Genomic DNA, 19,198 nt, shown 5'->3' with positions numbered 1-19,198 from the left:
CAGTGTTGTCTTGTGGTGCTCCCGCCAGGAGGGTGCTCTGTCTAGACTCCTGTCAAAGGTCCAAGGCCAAGCTCTGGGCCAAAGGAACATGTAACAATGCAGAGTGTCCAATATACAGGCCAACTGCAGTCCACAGAAAGCTGGCCTTGGAGAGCAGCCCGGGAAGCCCTGCCCTTGGCGTGCCAAACCACTAGGTGGGCATTGTGAGTCTCCCTCCCACGCCCTGAGCCCTCCTGGGGAGTGGAGAATGAATCAAGGAGGAGCCAGTGGATAAGTTCAAAACCCCAACACCGTTTCGTGGTGCACCTCATCTTTATCTGCCAACATGAAGCACCCCACCATCACCACACATGCACACATACACAACACACACATACACAACGCACACATACACATCACACACATATGCAATATACACATAACACATACGTAGCAAATAAAAGCACCAAATATAATGGGACTAAGTCAGGCGTGGTGGCCCATACATGTAATCCCAGTGCTTAGGAGGCTGAGGACCTCTATGAATTCAAAGCCAGACTGGGCTATACATTTGAGGCCCTGTCTCAAAGTACTAAAAACGAAGGGCTGGGAATGTAACTTGGTTGGTAGAGTGCTTGCCTAGCATGTACCACAAAGCTCTGATCTTATCTGCAGAACACTTAAACCAGAATGATTGTTCACACCTGTAACCCATCATGGTGGGGCACACCTGTAACCCATCATGGTGGGGCACACCTGTAATCTCAGCACTCAGATGGTGCAGGCAGGAAAATCAGAAGTTCAAGGCTGGGCCAGTGAGAAAGATCAGCTGTGAAAGCTGAATTTGATCCCTGGAACATGCACAGGGGAAGAGAACAAGGGTCTCCTATGAGTTGTCCTCAGACCTCCATGTGTGACACACACACATACCACACACACAGAGAGAGAGAGAGAGAGAGAGAGAGAGAGAGAGAGAGAGAGAGAGAGAGAGAGACAGAGAGAGAGAGAGAGAGAGAGAGACAAGAAAGAAATATATGTAAAACATAGAAGAGTTCATTGGCACAGGAGAGATGGCTCAGTAATTAAGAGCCTTTTTACTATGTTTTTAAACATGTGAAGGTTTTAACTGCATGCATGTCTATATGCCGCACGTGTGCAGTGCACACAGAGGCCAGAAGAGGGCATTCTCCTGGACTGGAGTCCCACATTGTTGCGAGATGCAATGTGGGTTCTGGGAATTGAACCTGGGTGCCCTGGAAGATCGATCGGTGTTCCAATCACTTAGTCATCTCTCCAGCCCCACATCCATTGTTCTTGCAGAAGACACGGGTTCAGTTCACAGCACCTGCATGGTGGCTCACAACCACCTGTGACTCCAGTTCCAGGGTATCTGACACCCTTTTCTGACCGCCTCAGGCACCAGGCACACGCACGGCACACACACATAATGTAGGCCAAACCCTCATGTACATAAAATAAACTTTAATAAAAGATTAGAAATCCAAGGTCTAATACAGAGTTTGAGGCCGTCCCAGGAACCCTGAGACTTGCTCAGTTTCCAGGCTCACCCGAGGCCCTCAAGTCTGGCACATCACCCTGTACAACGTGGCTGAGAGCAGTTCCAGCTCTCAGAACCCTGAACACTGTGGAAGTGAATGGTTGCAATGAGCAGACACTATTGGTAACAGTGCGGTGCTCTCCTCTGGCAGCACCAGGCTGAGAGACAAGCTCAGCAGCATGGGAGAGCCGCACCTGCTAAGTGTGGCCCGACACCTGCTTTCCATTGGTCTTGGAGTACGTTTTCCAGAATTTCGGTAGAGCAGAATGGACTAAGAATTTCTGCACTCAGACCTGCTCTGGGGAACCGGCAAGGATATTTTTGGACCTCCCATATTCCTTTCCCCTCCCCCACTGCCACCTCAAATCACCCACTTGGCCAGCACCCTGCTTCCAGGGGATGGGGTTGGTGGAGCCTCAGCCTTCTCTGCCTCCAAGGCACTCTGTTTACCAGGTCTGGTAACGTCCAGAGGTTGTAGGTCACACTGGTTTCCCACTGTGCCCTAAATGTCACTACCCAGGGATCCTTGCCCTTTGGGGCATGCTCACAGTGGCCACGGGGATGTGAGGGAAGGTTCCTGGCATAGGCATTTGTGCAAGGGAGTAGCCTCAGGATGCTCAGCGGGCAGGCCTGCGGGTGTCAGGCAAACAACCCTTCAGTGTCCAGCACAGCCCACCCAGCCCTTCTGCCCCATGTGGGTGGAGCCTAACAGTAACTCTGGGGTAATAGGGGCAAGGGTTTCATGGCCATCACCCCCTCCTCCCACTTTGGCCCTCTTTTGTAAACCCACCCCCACACACCGTAGGATGAGGAACCGTGGTGGCTCCACATGCCTGAGTGTAGGCTGGGTGGCTTTCGACAGAAGGCAAAGACACTATCCACTCAGTCAGTCAAGGCACCGGGGAAACCCTTGGTCCTTCCCTCCCTCTCTGTCCATTCCTGACCCCTGCATAGTAAACTTCAGGCAAGCAGGCAGGCAGGCAGGCAGGCGTGCAGCCAAGTTCAAGATCCAAGGAGTCAAGCAGCACTCTCGTGGGTGCCAAGCCTGGGGTGTGGGGTGTCAAGGGCGAGGAAGCCTTCGTTCCCTCTGTTGCCCCTCCCCTTGCTCGTGCCGGCTATAGCAGAGGAGCCTCTGTTGTCCACCCCTGTCCTCTGGGGTGTTTGCAATGTTTGCAGAAGTCTAGTTTTCGGGAAGGGCCGCTGTGGAGAGGTGAGCTGTTTGAAACAGGCTGGTAGGAGCGCCGCAGCACATACATGGGGCAGCTGTGGGAGGGGAGGGTACAGGTGGGAGGCTGTGCAGGAAGGAAGTGCTCAGGGCTACTGTTTGCTGCACTGTGTGTTCAGGGCTTCAGGGGGCACCTAGCCTGACAGGATGCTGAAAGTGTCCATCACTGTGGTCACTATGGAGATGAGAGAGGCTCACTCTACTCTCTGTGAACTGAGTTCCCCGGAGTGTAAGTAGTTCCTCAGCCTCCACAGGATTGGAGGGCGTATGCCTTTCCAGAGGAGGCGGCCCATTTGGCTCCAATACCACCTCAGGAGAGCCACCAGCCAGCCTCCCCTTCAGCTCGAGCCTTAGCTTGGATTTTATTCATGTCCTGGTTCCTCTCCCAGCTCCAATTCCCAGAGACTCCCCCTCTCCACCCTACATTCTCTTGGGATGCTTGTCTCAGGTGGGCAAAGTAATAAATCTGCCTAGAACTGCTGTAAAATTACCTAGTCCATGCTGCCACTCACACTGGGACATCTATTCATCTAATGAGAATGTCCTGGGGCACACGGCTGTAAGGCCAGCATATGGAACTTGGGGCAGGCAGATTGCTACAAGTTCAAGGCCATCCCGAGCTATATAGTGGGTTCAAGTGTTGCCTGAGTTACGGAATGAGTCCAGGACAGCCTGGACCAGTTTGGGCACAGATGCGTCTCATTTTCCCGCCTCCAGATCCTCACCCTATACCAGAAGTTGGTACTGGAAATAAGATTGCAAAGTGAAAGAAAAAGATGTCCCAGTCTCCAGGCACCCAGGGCAGATTAACCACACCTAGGCTCTGTCCTGGAGTTCCTGACTGTACAGATGGGGAAGACTCAGGAAATTTGCTGGGAACTAAGCAGGCAGCTGCAGACAGGACCAGTGCTGCTGGTGGAGAGAAGAGCTCGCACAGAGGTGTCATGACCAAGTAAAGCCCAGAGGGACTGGAGCTGGAGGAGCAAGCCAAAATTAAAGGCCTGTGAGTCCTCCCCAAGAGGCTGCTATGATTGCTTTGTGAAAGGTCTTACACTAAGCAGACACAAGCTTTGAGTCTCAGGCTCCTTGCCAGGTTTGGGCCTCTCTCCCAACTTCTGCTCTGGGCCCAGGCAGTTGGGAGGGGAATTTGGAGAAAGGCTTGAGTCTGCCCAGCTTCAACAACCAGGCGGCTCCATCATGCCTAGGACCCCCTACCTGCTAGGCAGCGTGTGACTTCCCTTCACTCCTAGAGGTCAGTGAGAACCTGTTATCGGTGCCAGGCCGAGATGCCAGTGCCTTCTTGCCCCTAGAAGGCAGGATCAGAACCTTACCCACCCTCTGCCCACCTCCTCCTCCTCTGGTGTTATCTACCAAGATGCTGACAGAGAAAGACATCAGGCCCTCTACCCACCTGCAGCCAGGATCCCCACCACCTCACACATCCTTCAGCTCCCCTCCTCCTGGAGGAATCCATGGCCGTGCCAGTGGGGCTGGGTTTGGTTGGCACGGAGCTGGCAAGTGCTTACTTCTACTCAAGGACATGTGAGGGGGCGCTGCAGGGCCAGCGGGAGAGGGTTAGTGTGTGCTTCACTTGATACAGTGAGGAGGGCTAGAGGCCTAGCTACTGATGTCATTCTTTGCTGATTAAGGAGGTGTGTGTGTGTGTGTGTGTGTGTGTGTGTGTGTGTGTGTGTGTGTGTATGCACGTGCACGTGTGCATGCATCCATGTGCGTGTGTCTCAGAAAGAACCATTTTGATGGTCAGAGGATTTTGGGGTGGATGTTCTTATTCCAGGGGTTTGAATTTACTTCACCAGATTTGTTCATCAAGCACCTTTATCAGCTGAGCCATTTCACTGGCCCAAACTGAACCATTTCAAAGTGTGCCACTGGGTCATGTGAGCCTCACCTCTAGTTAGCAGCAAACCATACTCATCGCCCAAATAAGGCCCCACGCCTGTGCCTGTTGGGCAGCTGCTGCAGATCCTTAGGAACCAAATGATGGTTGGCCCAGCCAGCCAAAGTGTTTGTTACACAAGCCCAAGTCTATGAGTTCAATTCCCAGAGCCCATGTAAAGGAAGAGGAGCCAACTCTTCAGATTTGGCCTCTGGTGTTCACAAAGAAGCCACGGCCTAGTGCCCCCCCATTAGTAAATAAATATAAACACTAAAAAGCGAACTGGGTGAGTCTGACCCTGAGGGCAGCAGGGTATATTGTGTGAACAAGATATCTGATCTCCCTACTTGATTGTGCCAGGTATGTCCCTCCATGGTTTGTAAGGACAACCCCAAATGTGGGAGAGAGACAACCACCACCCATATCCTCAGCTAATGGGTCTCCTTCATTGGACATCACCAAACCTGAGCCCAGCACGACAGCTGGGACACCCCTGTCAGGACACACATGCTGTGAGGCTCTGAAGAGATGGGGCCAGCAGTCCCTCACATGCCCATCTCAGTTGTCCTGGGCTCTGTCTGCATGGGTGCCCACACCCAAGCTTGCCCTCGGTGGAGTGCCAAGAATGCTAAGTAGTATTACTGGGCGGGGAGGAGGGAGAGCTGCCCGTATCTCGGGGACACAGAGAATTCCATCCATGGGCACGTCTGAGGTCACATGATACCAAAGAAGGTGCAACCAGAGCCTGGAAGCCCAGCCCCCACCCCATATCAGAGCAGGAATGTTCTGTATGTCTTCAGGGGAGAAACGGACAGACGAATCTGCAGCAGCCCTTAGGAATTTCAATTGTCTTCTGACCCCTCCACCCGGCCTGCATGAGGGGGGCACTTGTCTAGAGCACAGGAGTGAACAGCTGAGACTTTGTGTGATGGTGACGCACTGACATTTCAGGGCCGGGCTAAACGACGTGGGCACTTTACTCTCTAAGCCTGTACCCTCAGGAGCTGTGAAGGGGGGAGGATGTTTGGAGTACCCAAGGGGAGCTGGGACCAGTTCATCCTTACTGTGTTGCAGTGGGCAAGCGTCCTCACCTCTCTGTGCCTCTGTTTTCTCAACTGTAAACTGAGGTGGGCTATGCCCATTTCATGGGGTGAGTGTGGGGTTACCTGACTAGTGTAGCCCTTGGCATCCTCCTCACTGTCTGGCTGTTATCACCAGAGGTTGGAGAAACACCAACAGCCAGCGGATAGGGCTATGGTGTCCTGCTCCCTCACACAGCCTGTGGGGCTCACGTTTGTCAGTGTCCTTGCAAACAATAGCTTTCTTTTATTTGGGAAGCTGAGTCCAGCCATTCTGGACTTGAGTATCTGAGTTGAAATCTTATCTCTCTCACTTATTTACTGCCAGAATCGGTGCGTTCCTGCTGTACTTAAATCTGTGTAGTTTTGTTTCTTAGTCACATTTATCGGTCTATGTGTGTGTACCAGAGTAGACGTGTGTGGTGGTCAGAGCACAACTGCAACCATGTGGGTCCAGGTCTTGGACTTGGGTCATCAGACCTGGCAGCAGGCACCTCCACCACCTTAACCAGCTTGCTGGCCTTCATTTCTTTCTGCTTTACCAAGTCTAACCAGTGTTCACTGATTGTTTATCAATGCCCATGGCTACTGAGAGCTCAGCTCTTCCTCAAGAATGCATGACTTTGGGGTTGGGGATTTAGCTCAGTGGTAGAGCGCTTGCCTAGGAAGTGCAGGGTCCTGGGTTCGGTCCCCAGCTCCAGAAAAAAAAAAAAAGAAAAAAAAAAAAAAGAATGCATGACTTTAAGGACACAGGCTCCTTCTGTCTGTGAAAGCCTCGCCCACTGGCTTTCCCTCTTAACAGTTCAAGAGTGGTAAGAACTTGTTATTTTTTAGACTTCAGGTTCTTCAGCTGGCTGTTATGAAGTACTGAAGTTCTGCCCTACTAATCTGTCCTTGGCCGTTGTCTTCGTCAGTCTTGCATGTGGCATCTCAGACGACACCTGTCATGCACACAGGTCCACATAGGTACACCTTGTAAGTGTGCTGGAGGCCATTCACACTTGGCTTGCCCTTCCCTTCACACCCATTGACCCAAATGAGAGAGGAGAGGCATTTGTGTTCACGGGCGATAGGAGAGGGCTACAGTGGTCGAATTCAGGAGAGACGAGAAGAGTGACCTAGTGGGACTTCTCATCCTGTGCAGGGTGTGAGACAGAACCACAGACAGAGTAACTAGGCTGTGGTAAGCTATTAGTCACTGCTGTGATAGTTTAAGTCTGAAGTGTCCCCTCCAGACACATGTTTTGAATGGTTGGTTCCCCGGTTGGTTACCGTGTCTTGGGAGGCTCTAGAACCGTGGGAGGTGGCAGCTGGTTGGCAGAAGTACATTATTAGCATGAGTCCTTCTCCTAATTTGGCTGGTTCTCCATTCCCGGCCCACCGTGCTGTGAACAGCAGCTCGCTGTGCTCACACTGCCGCAGACAGGCACTTTGCCATCTCTCCCTTGACGTGACAGACATTTTCTGCCTTGAGTCATCTGCAGGGATTTTAGCTACAAAAGGTGTAGAAGTAACCGATGCCCAGTACACAGGAGGGGCCTTTGGCTCAGTGATCAGACGTGAAGGCAGCTGCCTGGGTTTACATCGGGTCTGGTGAAGCCTCCCAGAAACAGAGCAGACTGATGCACAGCATGGTGGAGTTTCACATCTGAGGTCTCTCCTCTACTCAGCCATTGGTAGCAGAAAATTCACATCACTGGGAGGTGTGTGTGTGTGTGTGTGTGTGTGTGTGTGTGTAGAACCCCAAGGCTTCATGAGCCTCCACCACACACACACACACACACACACACACACACACACACACACACGCACAGAGGGGAGAGAGAGAGAGAGAGAGAGAGAGAGAGAGAGAGAGAGAGAGAGAAATTAAAAATGTTTTTGTCAAAGAGCCACTGGACTCCTCAGCTAGGCAAAGCTGCTTTCTTGGGGTGCCCAGGAGGGAAGGCCTACAAGAGCACAGCCACCCCGTTTGGAGTCTTGAACAGATGTACACTGATTGTGAACAGGTCACACAGGAAAGCTGACCAAGTCTGTTCTCCATTCCCAATCTTGAGGGTGCCATGCAAGTCTTTAAAAATAAAAAGGGTTATTTTACATATCTGAGTGTTTTCCCTGCATGCACATATGTACAGGACAGGAGTGCCTGGTGCTCATGTGCTCAGAACAGGGCATCAGTTCCCTTAGAACTGGAGATATAAATGGTTGTCAATTACCATGTGGGTGCTGGGAATCAAGCCCAGGTCCCTTGGGGAAAAAGTGCTCTTAACTGCCATGCTCTCCAGCCCATTAAAGTGCCTTCCAGTCTCCACCCTGGGGCTTTGACTTTCCAGAGGGACCAGGTTATTTCTATATCTTCTCCATGCTGGCTCTTTGAGACAGAATCTCATATAAACTAGGCTGGTGTCAGCTTCAAGGGTAGCTGATGACTCTGAACTCCTGATCAGTCTGCTCTTACCTCCAGAGTGCTGGGAGTAAAGACACACTCCATCACACCAGGCCACTTGTGGGGTGTGTGTGTGTGTGTGTGTGTGTGTGTGTGTGTGTGTGTGTGTATTTGTGCTTGTGTGGATTCATGTGCACCATATGCCCTCAGAGGCAGAAGAGGAGGACACTGACTCCCTTGGAACTGGAGTTCACAGACGCTTGAGCCTTGATGTGGGTTCAGGGAGCCAAACCCCTGTACTCTGCACGAGCAGTATGCTCTTTTAACTGCCAAGCCATCTCTTCAGATCCACCACACCCAGTTTTATGCAGTGCTGAAGGTTGGAACCCAGGGCTTCATGCATGCTAGACAAGGTCACCAAGTCCCCCGTATCCCCAGACTTAAGGAGTTCAGAGTTCTTACCAAATCCTAGCAAGAAGGGCTTATGTGATATCAGTGGTGACATCTTTGAGGCAGGACAAGTGGGAATCAGTAAGACGTGGGGAAGACTCTGTCAAACTCTGTATCAGCCACACCAAAGGACATAGATGGAAGGTAACGTATAAGCTTTTTTTCTCCCCCCCCCCCGGCCCCGAGGTAAGGTTGTATAGCCCTGGAAAGCCAGAAATTTGCTATATAAACCAAGCCTACTTCAAAAACTTGCCTGCCTCTGCCTCTTGAATACTGGGCTGAAAAGCATGGGCCACCACAAACAATTCCATAAAAAAAGCCAAATGCATATATATATATATATATATATATATATATATATATGCAGCCTTCATTATTTAAATGCCAGCTATGGATGTTATGGGTTATAAAAATCCTCTAGAGATCAGGGTCAGCCTCCTCAATCCCCACACCATGAACTTCACTTTTCTCTCTCGCCAAAATCTCCTAGAGTTCTAGCACCAGCTCTGGTCTTCAGGAAAATGCTCACACACAGACACACACACACACACACACACACACACACACACTCCTTAAAGACTGTTGTTTCTTGGAGCCAGCTAACTGGACAGCATCCCTCCTGAGCCAACTTGGAAAATAGGTCATCTGGGGATTCCTCTGTAACCTCTTGGCCGGTTCTTGGGCCTGAATTGGGGCCAGCCTTGGGGCTGTCTCTGAGATTTCCTGCCTTGGGCCCGGTCTGCTGCAGAGACCCTACCCTGTCTAACTGTGGTTAGCAGCACACTGACTTCTGAGAATCGTGTGTGTGTGTGTGTGTGTGTGTGTGTGTGTGTGTGTGTGCGCGCGCGCGCGCGCTGGGGTGGTCCACCATCATCTGATGTATTTGGAGGCGTGTCTGGGGCTCACTCTTCCTGCCCTCAATATAACCACATCTGTCACCCTCAGGTGTTAGCTGCCTACCAAATGCAGGACTGAGTCAATCCTATACATCTGTATACGCTGATGCAGGCTCTCGCTCTTAGTATACTGAGTGAAGTGTCTCTGACACACCACTGTACAGGGGCTGAGATCCAGATGTGACTGAAGTCTCAGGTACCCTGATTTCTTCTTCTTTTTTTTTTCAAGTTTATCCAAAACCTCCTAAACATAGGTTTCTCAAAATCGTCACACAGGGGCATGCATGCTGCTGTTTCCACTCCACAAAGCAGTGGTTCTCAACCTTTCTAATGCTCCAACCCTCTAATACAGTTCCTCATGCTGCGGTTGCATCCAGCCATAACATTTTGTTGCTACTTTATAACTGTATTTTTGCTACTGTTATGAGTCATAATGTAAATTTATTTTGGAGATAAAGGTTTGCCAAAAGGGTCTTGATCCACGGATTGAGAACCACTGCACTAAAGGACTCTTTAGAGCAATAGTCTGTAGGACACAGCATCAGACTGGAACTCAAGGCATAAGCTAAACCCATGTCCATAACGCTATGCTAAATTTCTGAAAGAATTCATTAGGGGAGCTGAAAGGAGGAAGTTCTCCTCCAGATGGACTGTAAGTATATGCAGAAACTGGAGCTAGCCAGATGGCCCAAAGGGTAAAGCACTTGCCAGGCAAGTCTGGTGACCTGAGTTCTATCTCCAGGGCCTACAAAGTCACCCTCTATTCTACACACACACACACACACCCCAACACTCAGAGTCTAGTAAGGTCCAGATATCAAGACCCCTCTCAAAGAAGAAAACAAACAAAAAGATGAGAGTTTATTCTAACTAATGGAATGTGGATTCTGGACTGGAATGAGCAAGTGGATGGAAAAAAAATGGCGGGATCTAATGAACTGTGGGGTTTAGTTGACAGAAATGTGTGGATATTAACCTCTTAGTTTTGGTAAATTCTCTATAACATGTACGATGCCAGTACTCTGAGAGCAGACTGTGGTGGTACAGCCTGTAGACTCCACACCTGGGAGGCAGAGGCAAGAGAATCTGTGAGTTCAAGATTAGCCCAGGCTACACAATGAGATTCTGTCTCAAGAAAAAGAAAGAAAATTCAGGTACACTGGGAGAACAGCAGCATGAGGATTTATGGAGAGTTGTGACATAACATGTGGATGTTGGGAATCAAACTTGAGTCCTCTAAATGAACAATAAGTGTTCTTAGCTGCTGAACACTTCTCCAGTCCTGAGAGTCTTATCGTTGCCCAGAACAGCTTCCTCCAGGCTAACTGCCCTGTGAACTTCACTGGCAATCCTGTTTCTGGCTCTCTTCTAGCTGCTGGAGGGCTGGTTATAGAGATCTGCACCACCTCATGTAGCATTTTAATACAGGTCCTGCCTATGACGCTCACGGAGTCAGCAAAGCCTTATCAGCTGCCTAACTCTGTTACTTTTGCGCTAGTCTGTAAATCTGAAACTATTGGGAAATTAACCCAGTATCTTTTAAGCATCCTAGACAAGTAAGTCACCACCGAGACAGAACTCTAGCTCACATATTGAATTCTTAAATAGTGAGGAGAGGAAAGGTAAGGAAACAGGAGAGAAGAGAGAGGAGAAAGGAACCCTACTGTGTACCTGAGGTGTCCTTGTGGAATCCTGTCCTATCTCCCAGGACCTCCCACCGAGCTATCCATCCCTGGAACTAACTCAGAGAGCTCTGATTTACTTCCGTTCTGTATCTTTACACTTTCCTGAAAACAGAAAGGGGAGAAAACGACTCTTTTATTTTCTTTTCAGCCTTTTCCAGCATTATGCCATTTAACACACCGGTGCAAAGCAGGAACCAGGGCAGGAACCAGACACAGGGTGGGAACAGAGCGCAGAGCCGCCACAAGGGGCAGAACCCCCGCAAGAGGCCCCGCCTCCGCAAGCGACTCCGCCTCCGCAAGAGAGTCCACCTCCACAAGAGGCCCCGCCCCCGCAAGAGCTGACACGAGGGACTTGGTTGGTATAAGGGCCTGAGCCTATGCCAGAGCAGGTGTAGCCAGTCAGGCGGGGCGTGCTGGGGAAGGATTTGCGCATGCGCATGCACTTCTCCTTGTCAATACACAAGGTGTTGGCTTTGATGGCCAGCTCGTGCTCCAACCGAGACTTGGTCATCACCAGCAGCTGCAACGCATCTTGCGTCTCCCGAAGCCTCAGTTTGAGCGTCTGTAGAGTGTCGTCTATGGTGAAGACCTCATTCACGAGCCTGGGGCAGGGCAGAGAGAAACCTCCGTGACTCTCCTTTCAGCACAGCTAGCCCCTGTATGGCTGGTAAAATGCCTGGGGGTGGCCACTGCGGTATAGTCTTCAGCCCTAGAGGGGAGCACAGGTGGACGAGCACCTCTGAGAGGGTCACCGAGGCTGATAAAACATGACGGAGGAGACGGATGGTACAGAGAGCAGAATCTGCATGCCCCCAGGGGGTATGAGATCAGGTTATGGTGACTTTTGCTCAGGTCTCTCCCATCAGGAACATGAATCCAGGCATGCTGGGTAAGCCCCTCTTGGCTCATAGGTTCACTCCTCAGAGAATTATGGCTCCCCACCAATGGGAGCCACCTGGCTTGGAAGAGCGCTCCTCCCAGCAACCCACAGCCATTGGCCAACTGCCTAGAGGTACTGAAGACTGCAGCACAGTGGAAGGACCCCTGGGGAAGGCAAGTCTGAGACCAGTCCCCATATTTCCCCACCTTACCTGCCTCTGCAGAGTTTCCCAAAACCCTGGAAAGTCTCTGAGGGGGAACTTTGGTGTAGAGAAAACCAGATGAGGATAAGAGGGCCATGTGGGGACCAAGGAGGAGAAGCTGTACAGAAGCAGTGCCAAGAGGGACTCTGGATGCTGTCTGCAAGTGACAAACCTGGGAGCTACATGAGGCTGAAGAGCTCGTGAAATGTGGCCTCTTGATTCAGAAACTGAATATATATATTTAAAAAAGATTTATTTATCTATTATGTATACAGTGTTCAGCCTGTGTCTATGCCTGCGGGCCAGAAGAGGGCATCAGATCCCACTATAGATGGTTGTGAGCCACGATGTGGTTGCTGGGAATTGAGCTCAGGACCTCTGGAAGAGCACTGACTGCTCTTAACCACGGAGCCATCTCTCCAGCCCTGATATATATATTTTTAAAAAGCCCCTGTTCGGGGTTGGGGATTTAGCTCAACGGTAGAGCGCTTGCCTAGAGAGCGCAAGGCCCTGGGTTTGGTCCCCAGTTCCGAAAAAAAGGAAAAAAAAAGCCCCCTGTTCATTCAATTTATAGTCTACCTTTTTAATTAATTTTTAAATACTTTTAAAAGACAAAGTCTCCTGTAGCCAAGGATGGCCCTGAACTCCCCTCCCCTCCCTTCCTCTATCTGCTGTGTGCTTCTGTGCAGTTTCTGTGCTTCTGCACAGTTTCTGTGGTGCTGGGAACCAACTCAGTTCCTCGCTCATGCTAGGCTAGCACTTTACCAATAGAGCTGCCTCTCCGGCACCACTTAATTTAAGTTATATTTAAGAGGATGAGCATGTGGGTCAGTTGGCAGTGTTTGCCTCCAATGTGTGGGGCCCTGTGTTCGATCCTCAGTTCTACATGAAAAGAAAAGCCAAGAATAGAATTACGGTCAACGAGGTGGTGGGCTCCAGGGTTGTGGCAGCCATTAGATGCCAGAGAAAAGCCCTCTCCCTGTCTGAACCCCCTTTTTTGGAGCTGCATAAGCTTTCTATCCACTCTCTTGTCATCAACAGAAGCAAGTACACCTAGCCAGCAGGGTAGGCAGGATCTAGCCAGCCAGGAATGACTTGGGCTCCTTGCAAGGAGAGAGGTAGGAGATGAACAGGGATGTAAGCAGGCTCCTCTTCTTCCATCAGATCCTGTGGCAAAAGATGCTAAAGAAATGGAGGGGCCAGGACTGTGGTCTATCCCTACCGCTAAGGTCTCCTTGGCCTTCTGGAGGAAGCAGGAGGGTTTCCTGAGCAGAGATGTGGTCTTGAGGGATGGGGAAGCTTTAGAGAGAGACAGGGTGGAACCCAGAGCTCTAGACTTCCAATCCAGCTCACAGCTGAGCTTTGAGCCCGGGTGTCCTGAATTATGGTTCTCAGACAGTGTTCCTGCTGCAGCCATCCAGGCAGGACTGGAAATATTCTGAAGAGACACCATGCCCCTCATGTTGGCTACCACATGATTGAAACTATAGTTCCCAAGAAACTGAAGTTCTCTCTCATCCCTGCCCACAGGGGTCTCATGATGAAAAGGAATGGTCTGGAGACAGGGTCTCACCAAGTTCTAATGATCAGAGCACCTTGCAGGAAAGACAGGAGCCTAGGAAATGATGGCTGAGACTACACTGTGAGACCAGGGCTGCTGTGTAGTCCTTTGTCCTCTGTTTAAACTTCATGTGAGGACCTGAAGATGCACTGGGGGAGTGTTGGAGCTGGGCCTCTGTATGTGTTCCTTTCCCCAGTGTGGCCACACTGCATAAATTTCCTGCCCATGCCTTCAGATGCTCATCTAATTGGCCTTGTTAAGGGTGAGTAGACAAACCTACCTTGTTAGAACTGCCAGGAAGAGCCCAGGCTCCGAAACCTACAACTCCAGTAACAGTGGAGCTTCTGAGGCCCACCTTTCTCTTCCTAACCCCAGTAGTTCACTCTACCCCAACTCACCTGAACTGTGACACATCCCTGCAGAGCTCCACGTTGGGCCGTCGGGTCCTGCATGCTAGCCTGGTCTGAGCCACCTTCAGTGGGCATTCCTTGGCCACAATGGCCCTCTCCAGCAACATGATGGTATTCTCTGCCTGGAAGATCTCCTGCAGTATCTGTGGGAACGAGAAGACTGTCACAGCCTGGCAGAATTCTCTCACTTCCTCCTCTTGGGGGAGGCAGGGAACTGAAGTCACCTCAGGAGCCACTGCTGCCACTCCTGCTTGTCACCATGACACTGACTGCTGTGGCTGGGCCAGCATCAAGACTAATTCTGGGTTTTGAAACTCAGCTGAAGGAAGCCAATCATTGTTCAATGGAAAGAGCAGAAGGAAGAAAAGGAGGGATGGAGGGGAAAGAGAAAGGAAAAAGAAAAGGAAGAAAGGAGAGAAGAGGGAAGGGAGAAAAGGTGTGTGTGTTTTGTGTGTATGTCTATGTGTGGTGAGTGTGTGTGTGCATGAGTGTGTCTCTGTGTGTAAGTGTATCTCTGTGGTTGTGATGAGTGTGTGTTTGGTGTGTGTGTGTGTCTGTGTGAGTTTGTGTGCACGTGTGTGGTGTGTGTATGTACATGTGTGAATGTGTGTATGAATGTGTGTGTGTGTGTGTCCATGTGGTTGTGTGAGTATGTGTGTGTGGGGGGGTGTTTGTGCATTATCTAACATCTATTCATATAAACAATGTTCCCCATATAATGCTGCCTGCTGTTGTTCCACTCCATGGAAATGTGAGTCCCAGCAGAGGCAGGAGCGAGCCTGCTAGGATGAGAAGTGGTCCATGTCTCCATGTGGGAAGAGGTTGCAGAGGTGTGAGGCTGGGAAAATCTCGTTCATTGGGCTGTATGCACTTTTTATTATCAGACTGGTACATGTTTATATATCAGTAGAAAAGCAGATGAAAGACTGGGTGGTAGAGTGCTTGCCCCCCATGCACGAAAAAGTGAGAAAAAGGTCAAATGGGAACAGATCAGTGAGGAGTTGACATTTGTCCTGGGGACATGGAAGTCACTATGTGTCTTTCTATACTTTTATGTGTTTGAAATTTTCCATAATAAGAAAATGGAGAACATGAATGGAAATGTATGTGCAGAGCCCTGGCTTCCATCCCCAGTAAGCACACTCCTGTACTCCTACTCGGGAGATGGAGGCAAGGGGGTCAGAAGCTCAAAGACATCCTTAACTATGAAGTAAATCTGAGACTAGCCTAGGCTGCATGAGACCTTGTCTCAAAAATTAATACACAAATGAAAATGCTATAACAAGGGCGACAGTAAAATAATAGCCACACTGGGCTGATCTGTTGTTATTAAAGGGGCCAGGCCTTGCCCCTGGCCATCCCTGGCCTTGCCTAAGGTTGGGCAGATGGTAGTACCTGGAATCTCCACACAGAGCAATAACAGCTCTCCACCCCCAGGCATGCAGCAGCCTGGCTTTGAGAGCTGTTCTCTCCTGTGAGAAGGCTCTTTGTAGATGGTTGTGCTGATACCTGCTCCAGCCCTGGAATTACCCAGTACCAAAGATGCACGTTTTATTCCTGCCAAGCCTAAAACTAATGCTCTCCACGATCACTTTATTGCCAGAATCTTCTGCAATTATCCATCACCACATAGAGTTCGATTTCGTATAGCCCAAGAGTCAATAATGCTTGAAGAAAAAAAATGCACCACTAAGCTCAACCACGACATTGTTTGACCCTGCTTGATCCAGTTTTACTGTAAATAGATGTTGGTTTTGTGTGCCGCCATCATGCTGAAATTAGACCCAACTCGTAACAGGGCTGTTTATTATTCCTCCTCTGCCAGTCGAATGGGTGTGGAGCTTAAAAACCAGAGAAATCGCTAGTACAGTACTGCTGGGAATGTCTCATCACCCAGACTGGGGATTAGGGGACAGAGGGAGCCAAGAGTAGGAGCCAACTTTGTCAGAAGAGTGGTCAGCTAAATCCCAGGACACCTGGTCACATCTGAAATCCAGAGTCACCAAGTGCTACCACTCTCCAGTGTGTGCGTGTATGCGTGCGTGGGTGTGTGTGTGTATGGGAATCCTCACTCAGTATGCTGGCTGCCGAAGGTGGGACATTTGGGAATTGAATAGGTCATGACATGGGACCTTTCCTTCATGCAAGAAACAACAAGAAATCAACTGTTTTCTAATCGGGGGTCTTTCTGATACTGGAAACTTCCATTCTCCCAAACTTGACTTTCATTGTTTGGGTGTGATTTTGTTTGTCTGTTTTTTGAAAGTGTCTTAGTGTGTACCCTGAGCTAGCCTGGAGACATAGCCCTCCGGTTTTAGCCTCCAAAAGCCTAGGAATACAAGCACGTGCCACTACACCTAAGTAAAATCCACTGTTTGTAAAGTATCCAGTCCACACTTTATAACAGCTCAAACACTCCAAGACAGGCTGGACACAGGCATACGCACACCACTACAGAGGTCTTTCTCACTTTTTTTTTTTTTTTTACCCAGGCTTCCCTCAAACTCAAGACAATCCTCCTGTTCCAGCCTTCAGAGAGCTGCGATAACAAGGCATGTGCTAGTTCACCTGATCCATAAGCTGTCACTTTTAAATAAATAATTAAAGATTGAGGTGACTCTTTTTAAACTGAGGTGCACGGCACTTGACTGGGCAGATGGTTATGGTAAAGTGGCCAGGGCAAACAGGTCTGAGACTCCTTTTCATGTGTACATAAACAAGGCAGGGATGGAGCCTTGCATCAGTGGTGACATAGGGACACGCGGGTGAGGACAGGAGAATATGTGGGGTCACTTTCTTCCTTCCCCAGGCTCCAGGCTGGAGCCCTCGGTTGCTTCTTATCTCACACCCCTTTGCCCCTCCTTGCTGTACATCTTGATCAGACCTGTCTGTGGGTTTTCCAGAACACTGGGGTTTTCCAGAACCTTCTGCTATGGCCCACTGATGATTCACACCCAGGGCACATCTGCCCAGGCCCAGGTGTGTGTTCCTGTTGCCAAAAGAATGTCCCCACAGCCTCTTATCTAGCCTGTCACTGTGAGCCAGGGTTGCCTCCATCCGAAACATTCCATCAGTTTCATCTCAGCTCTGGAAGCCCGGGAAGCCCTGGAAGCACGTGGTGCGCATGCGCGCGCCTCTCCAGGCTCCCCAGTGGGAGATCCAGCCTCTGAAAGATTGGACTGTGGTCCCGATAGGCTGCAGGACAAGCAACAGTTTGAGCTGGCCAGGGCCTGGGCCTCCCTGAGCCATCAGGGCCATCACCCTGAGCAGGAGAGCATCCTAGATTGTCACAACACAGAGAAAAGTAACAAAGGACAACAGCCCAATCCCCTGTGAGAACGCTATTTACCGAAGCATGTAGATATCACGTATGTTTGTAATGGCACATGAAATGAAGAGCCACATAGCAGCAATCAAAGTGGGTGTCCAGGGATGCAGAGCGCGCTGCTAGCAGTACCACAGAGCCCCTAAAGACTGGAGCCAGGGACGTCACATGAGCAATGTGTGCCAAGAGCTCACCCAAAGGACAAACTCATCCCCTTCGTCAGGACCAAAAGAGAAAGCAGAAAGCTCCCAGTCCCAAGAGTTTCTTTCAGTTGGGTGTTGTGGCTTGTTCCCGTCATCCCAGCCTTCGGGAGATGGACGTAGGGGAATAGTTCACGGTTCTCCTCAGTGAGGCCAACCTGGGCTACACAAGACCCCGACTCAAAATTAATATTAAGTGACTTTGAGGTAAAAGTGCTTGCCACTGTGCCTGATGATTGGCTTCAGTTCTAGTCTTTAGACTAGACAGAACTCGCTGTCTCTTCTGATCTCTACACATGGGCCATGCCATGCGCGCGCGCGCACGCATTCCCTCGCCCCCACCCCACTAAAGTACATGTAAATGAAAGTTTCCCTTTAAAAAGAGTCTACAGTTCAAGGGGGAAATTACCGTCTAAACAGTAAAGTTTCCTGGCTTTCCTAGCTGAACACTGTAGTGTTCCAGAGACTTCAGAATGGCTGTTCGGCTCTGCCCCACTGAGGTTCTGACTCTGTGGGTGGGAGGCTTCTCGGAATCCTTGGAGACTTGGTCACAGAAACCCGTTTCACTTAGAAGTGTAGAACCACGAGAAGGGAGAAGGCGAGGGGTGGCAACAGGGAGGTAGGTAAACTGATAGGGTCCTCAGCAGGAAGGGGCTGGGTTAATTACTTTGCTGCAAGTGGGGATGTGGAGCTAAGCCCAGGCTGTCTATGCCAGCAAGGAGGTGCAAGCAGGGCAGGGTTAGGATCTGTGCATGGGGGACCCACAGGCGCTTCCCACAGAGGAACTGGCAGAGGGAGCTGGCTCCATCCCGAGCTTCTGGGAGAAATGTACAATTTTGAAACTGGACCCAGTGCTGTGCTCTTTCTCCTGTGGCCCAGACTCTCCAGAAACCCCAGGCAGGAAGCAGGGAACCCCGGAGGCCTCTAGAGGAGAGAGCCTGGGCAAGCCTGCACATGCTCCTGAGTGCAGCGCCTCAAGTTCCAAGTTCTTACTAAAGGTAGGTAACGTGTACCCGGGCCCACAAACACTCTGCCTCCTTTGAAGCCCCCCCGACCTGTCCCCAGAGCTGTGACAGTCCCACATTTATATCAGGTGCAGCAGGTCTGCAACCTCAGCCCTCCAGGGGACCACAAGTCCAGGTCCTGACTGGACTTAGCTCTGAAAGCTGTTCTCAACGAGAACAAAGAAGAAAACTCAAGCAGGGTCTCTCTCTCTCTCTCTCTCTCTCTCTCTCTCTCTCTCTCTCTCTCTCACACACACACACACACACACACACACACACACACACACACACACACACACACGGCCTTCACGGGAGCTGTCCCCTCTGTTTAAGGGACTCCTTCTCAGATACAGGGAGGCTCCCTTCAGCCACCTCCTCAGGCTGTGGCTAATATGCTTAAGGCGGCTTCGGTTTAACCCATTAAAACAACGCTTCAAAACTTCAGCCGATGTGTGTGTCCCTTC

General features: G+C 50.4%; 1 protein-coding gene across 1 annotated transcript in view; it reads right to left on the bottom strand.

The window, feature by feature from the left end:
- Positions 1-11,267: 11,267 nt before the first annotated feature.
- Tekt5 (tektin 5) overlaps positions 11,268-19,198 on the bottom strand; it is a 36,756-nt gene continuing 28,825 nt past the window's right edge. Inside the window, exons 6-7 of the mRNA NM_001014224.3 lie at positions 14,194-14,348; positions 11,268-11,754 (exon numbers count right to left, since the gene is read on the bottom strand). Of these exons, the coding sequence (NP_001014246.1) occupies positions 11,322-11,754; positions 14,194-14,348 (588 nt within the window). The 3' untranslated portion in view covers positions 11,268-11,321. The remainder of the gene's footprint in view (positions 11,755-14,193; positions 14,349-19,198) is intronic.

This window comes from Rattus norvegicus, chromosome 10 (assembly GCF_036323735.1).
Source record: "Rattus norvegicus strain BN/NHsdMcwi chromosome 10, GRCr8, whole genome shotgun sequence".
NCBI classification, from domain to species: Eukaryota; Metazoa; Chordata; class Mammalia; order Rodentia; family Muridae; genus Rattus; species Rattus norvegicus.
The sequence above is the reverse complement of the archived record's forward strand: the minus strand, read 5'-3'. Positions and strand labels throughout refer to the sequence as shown.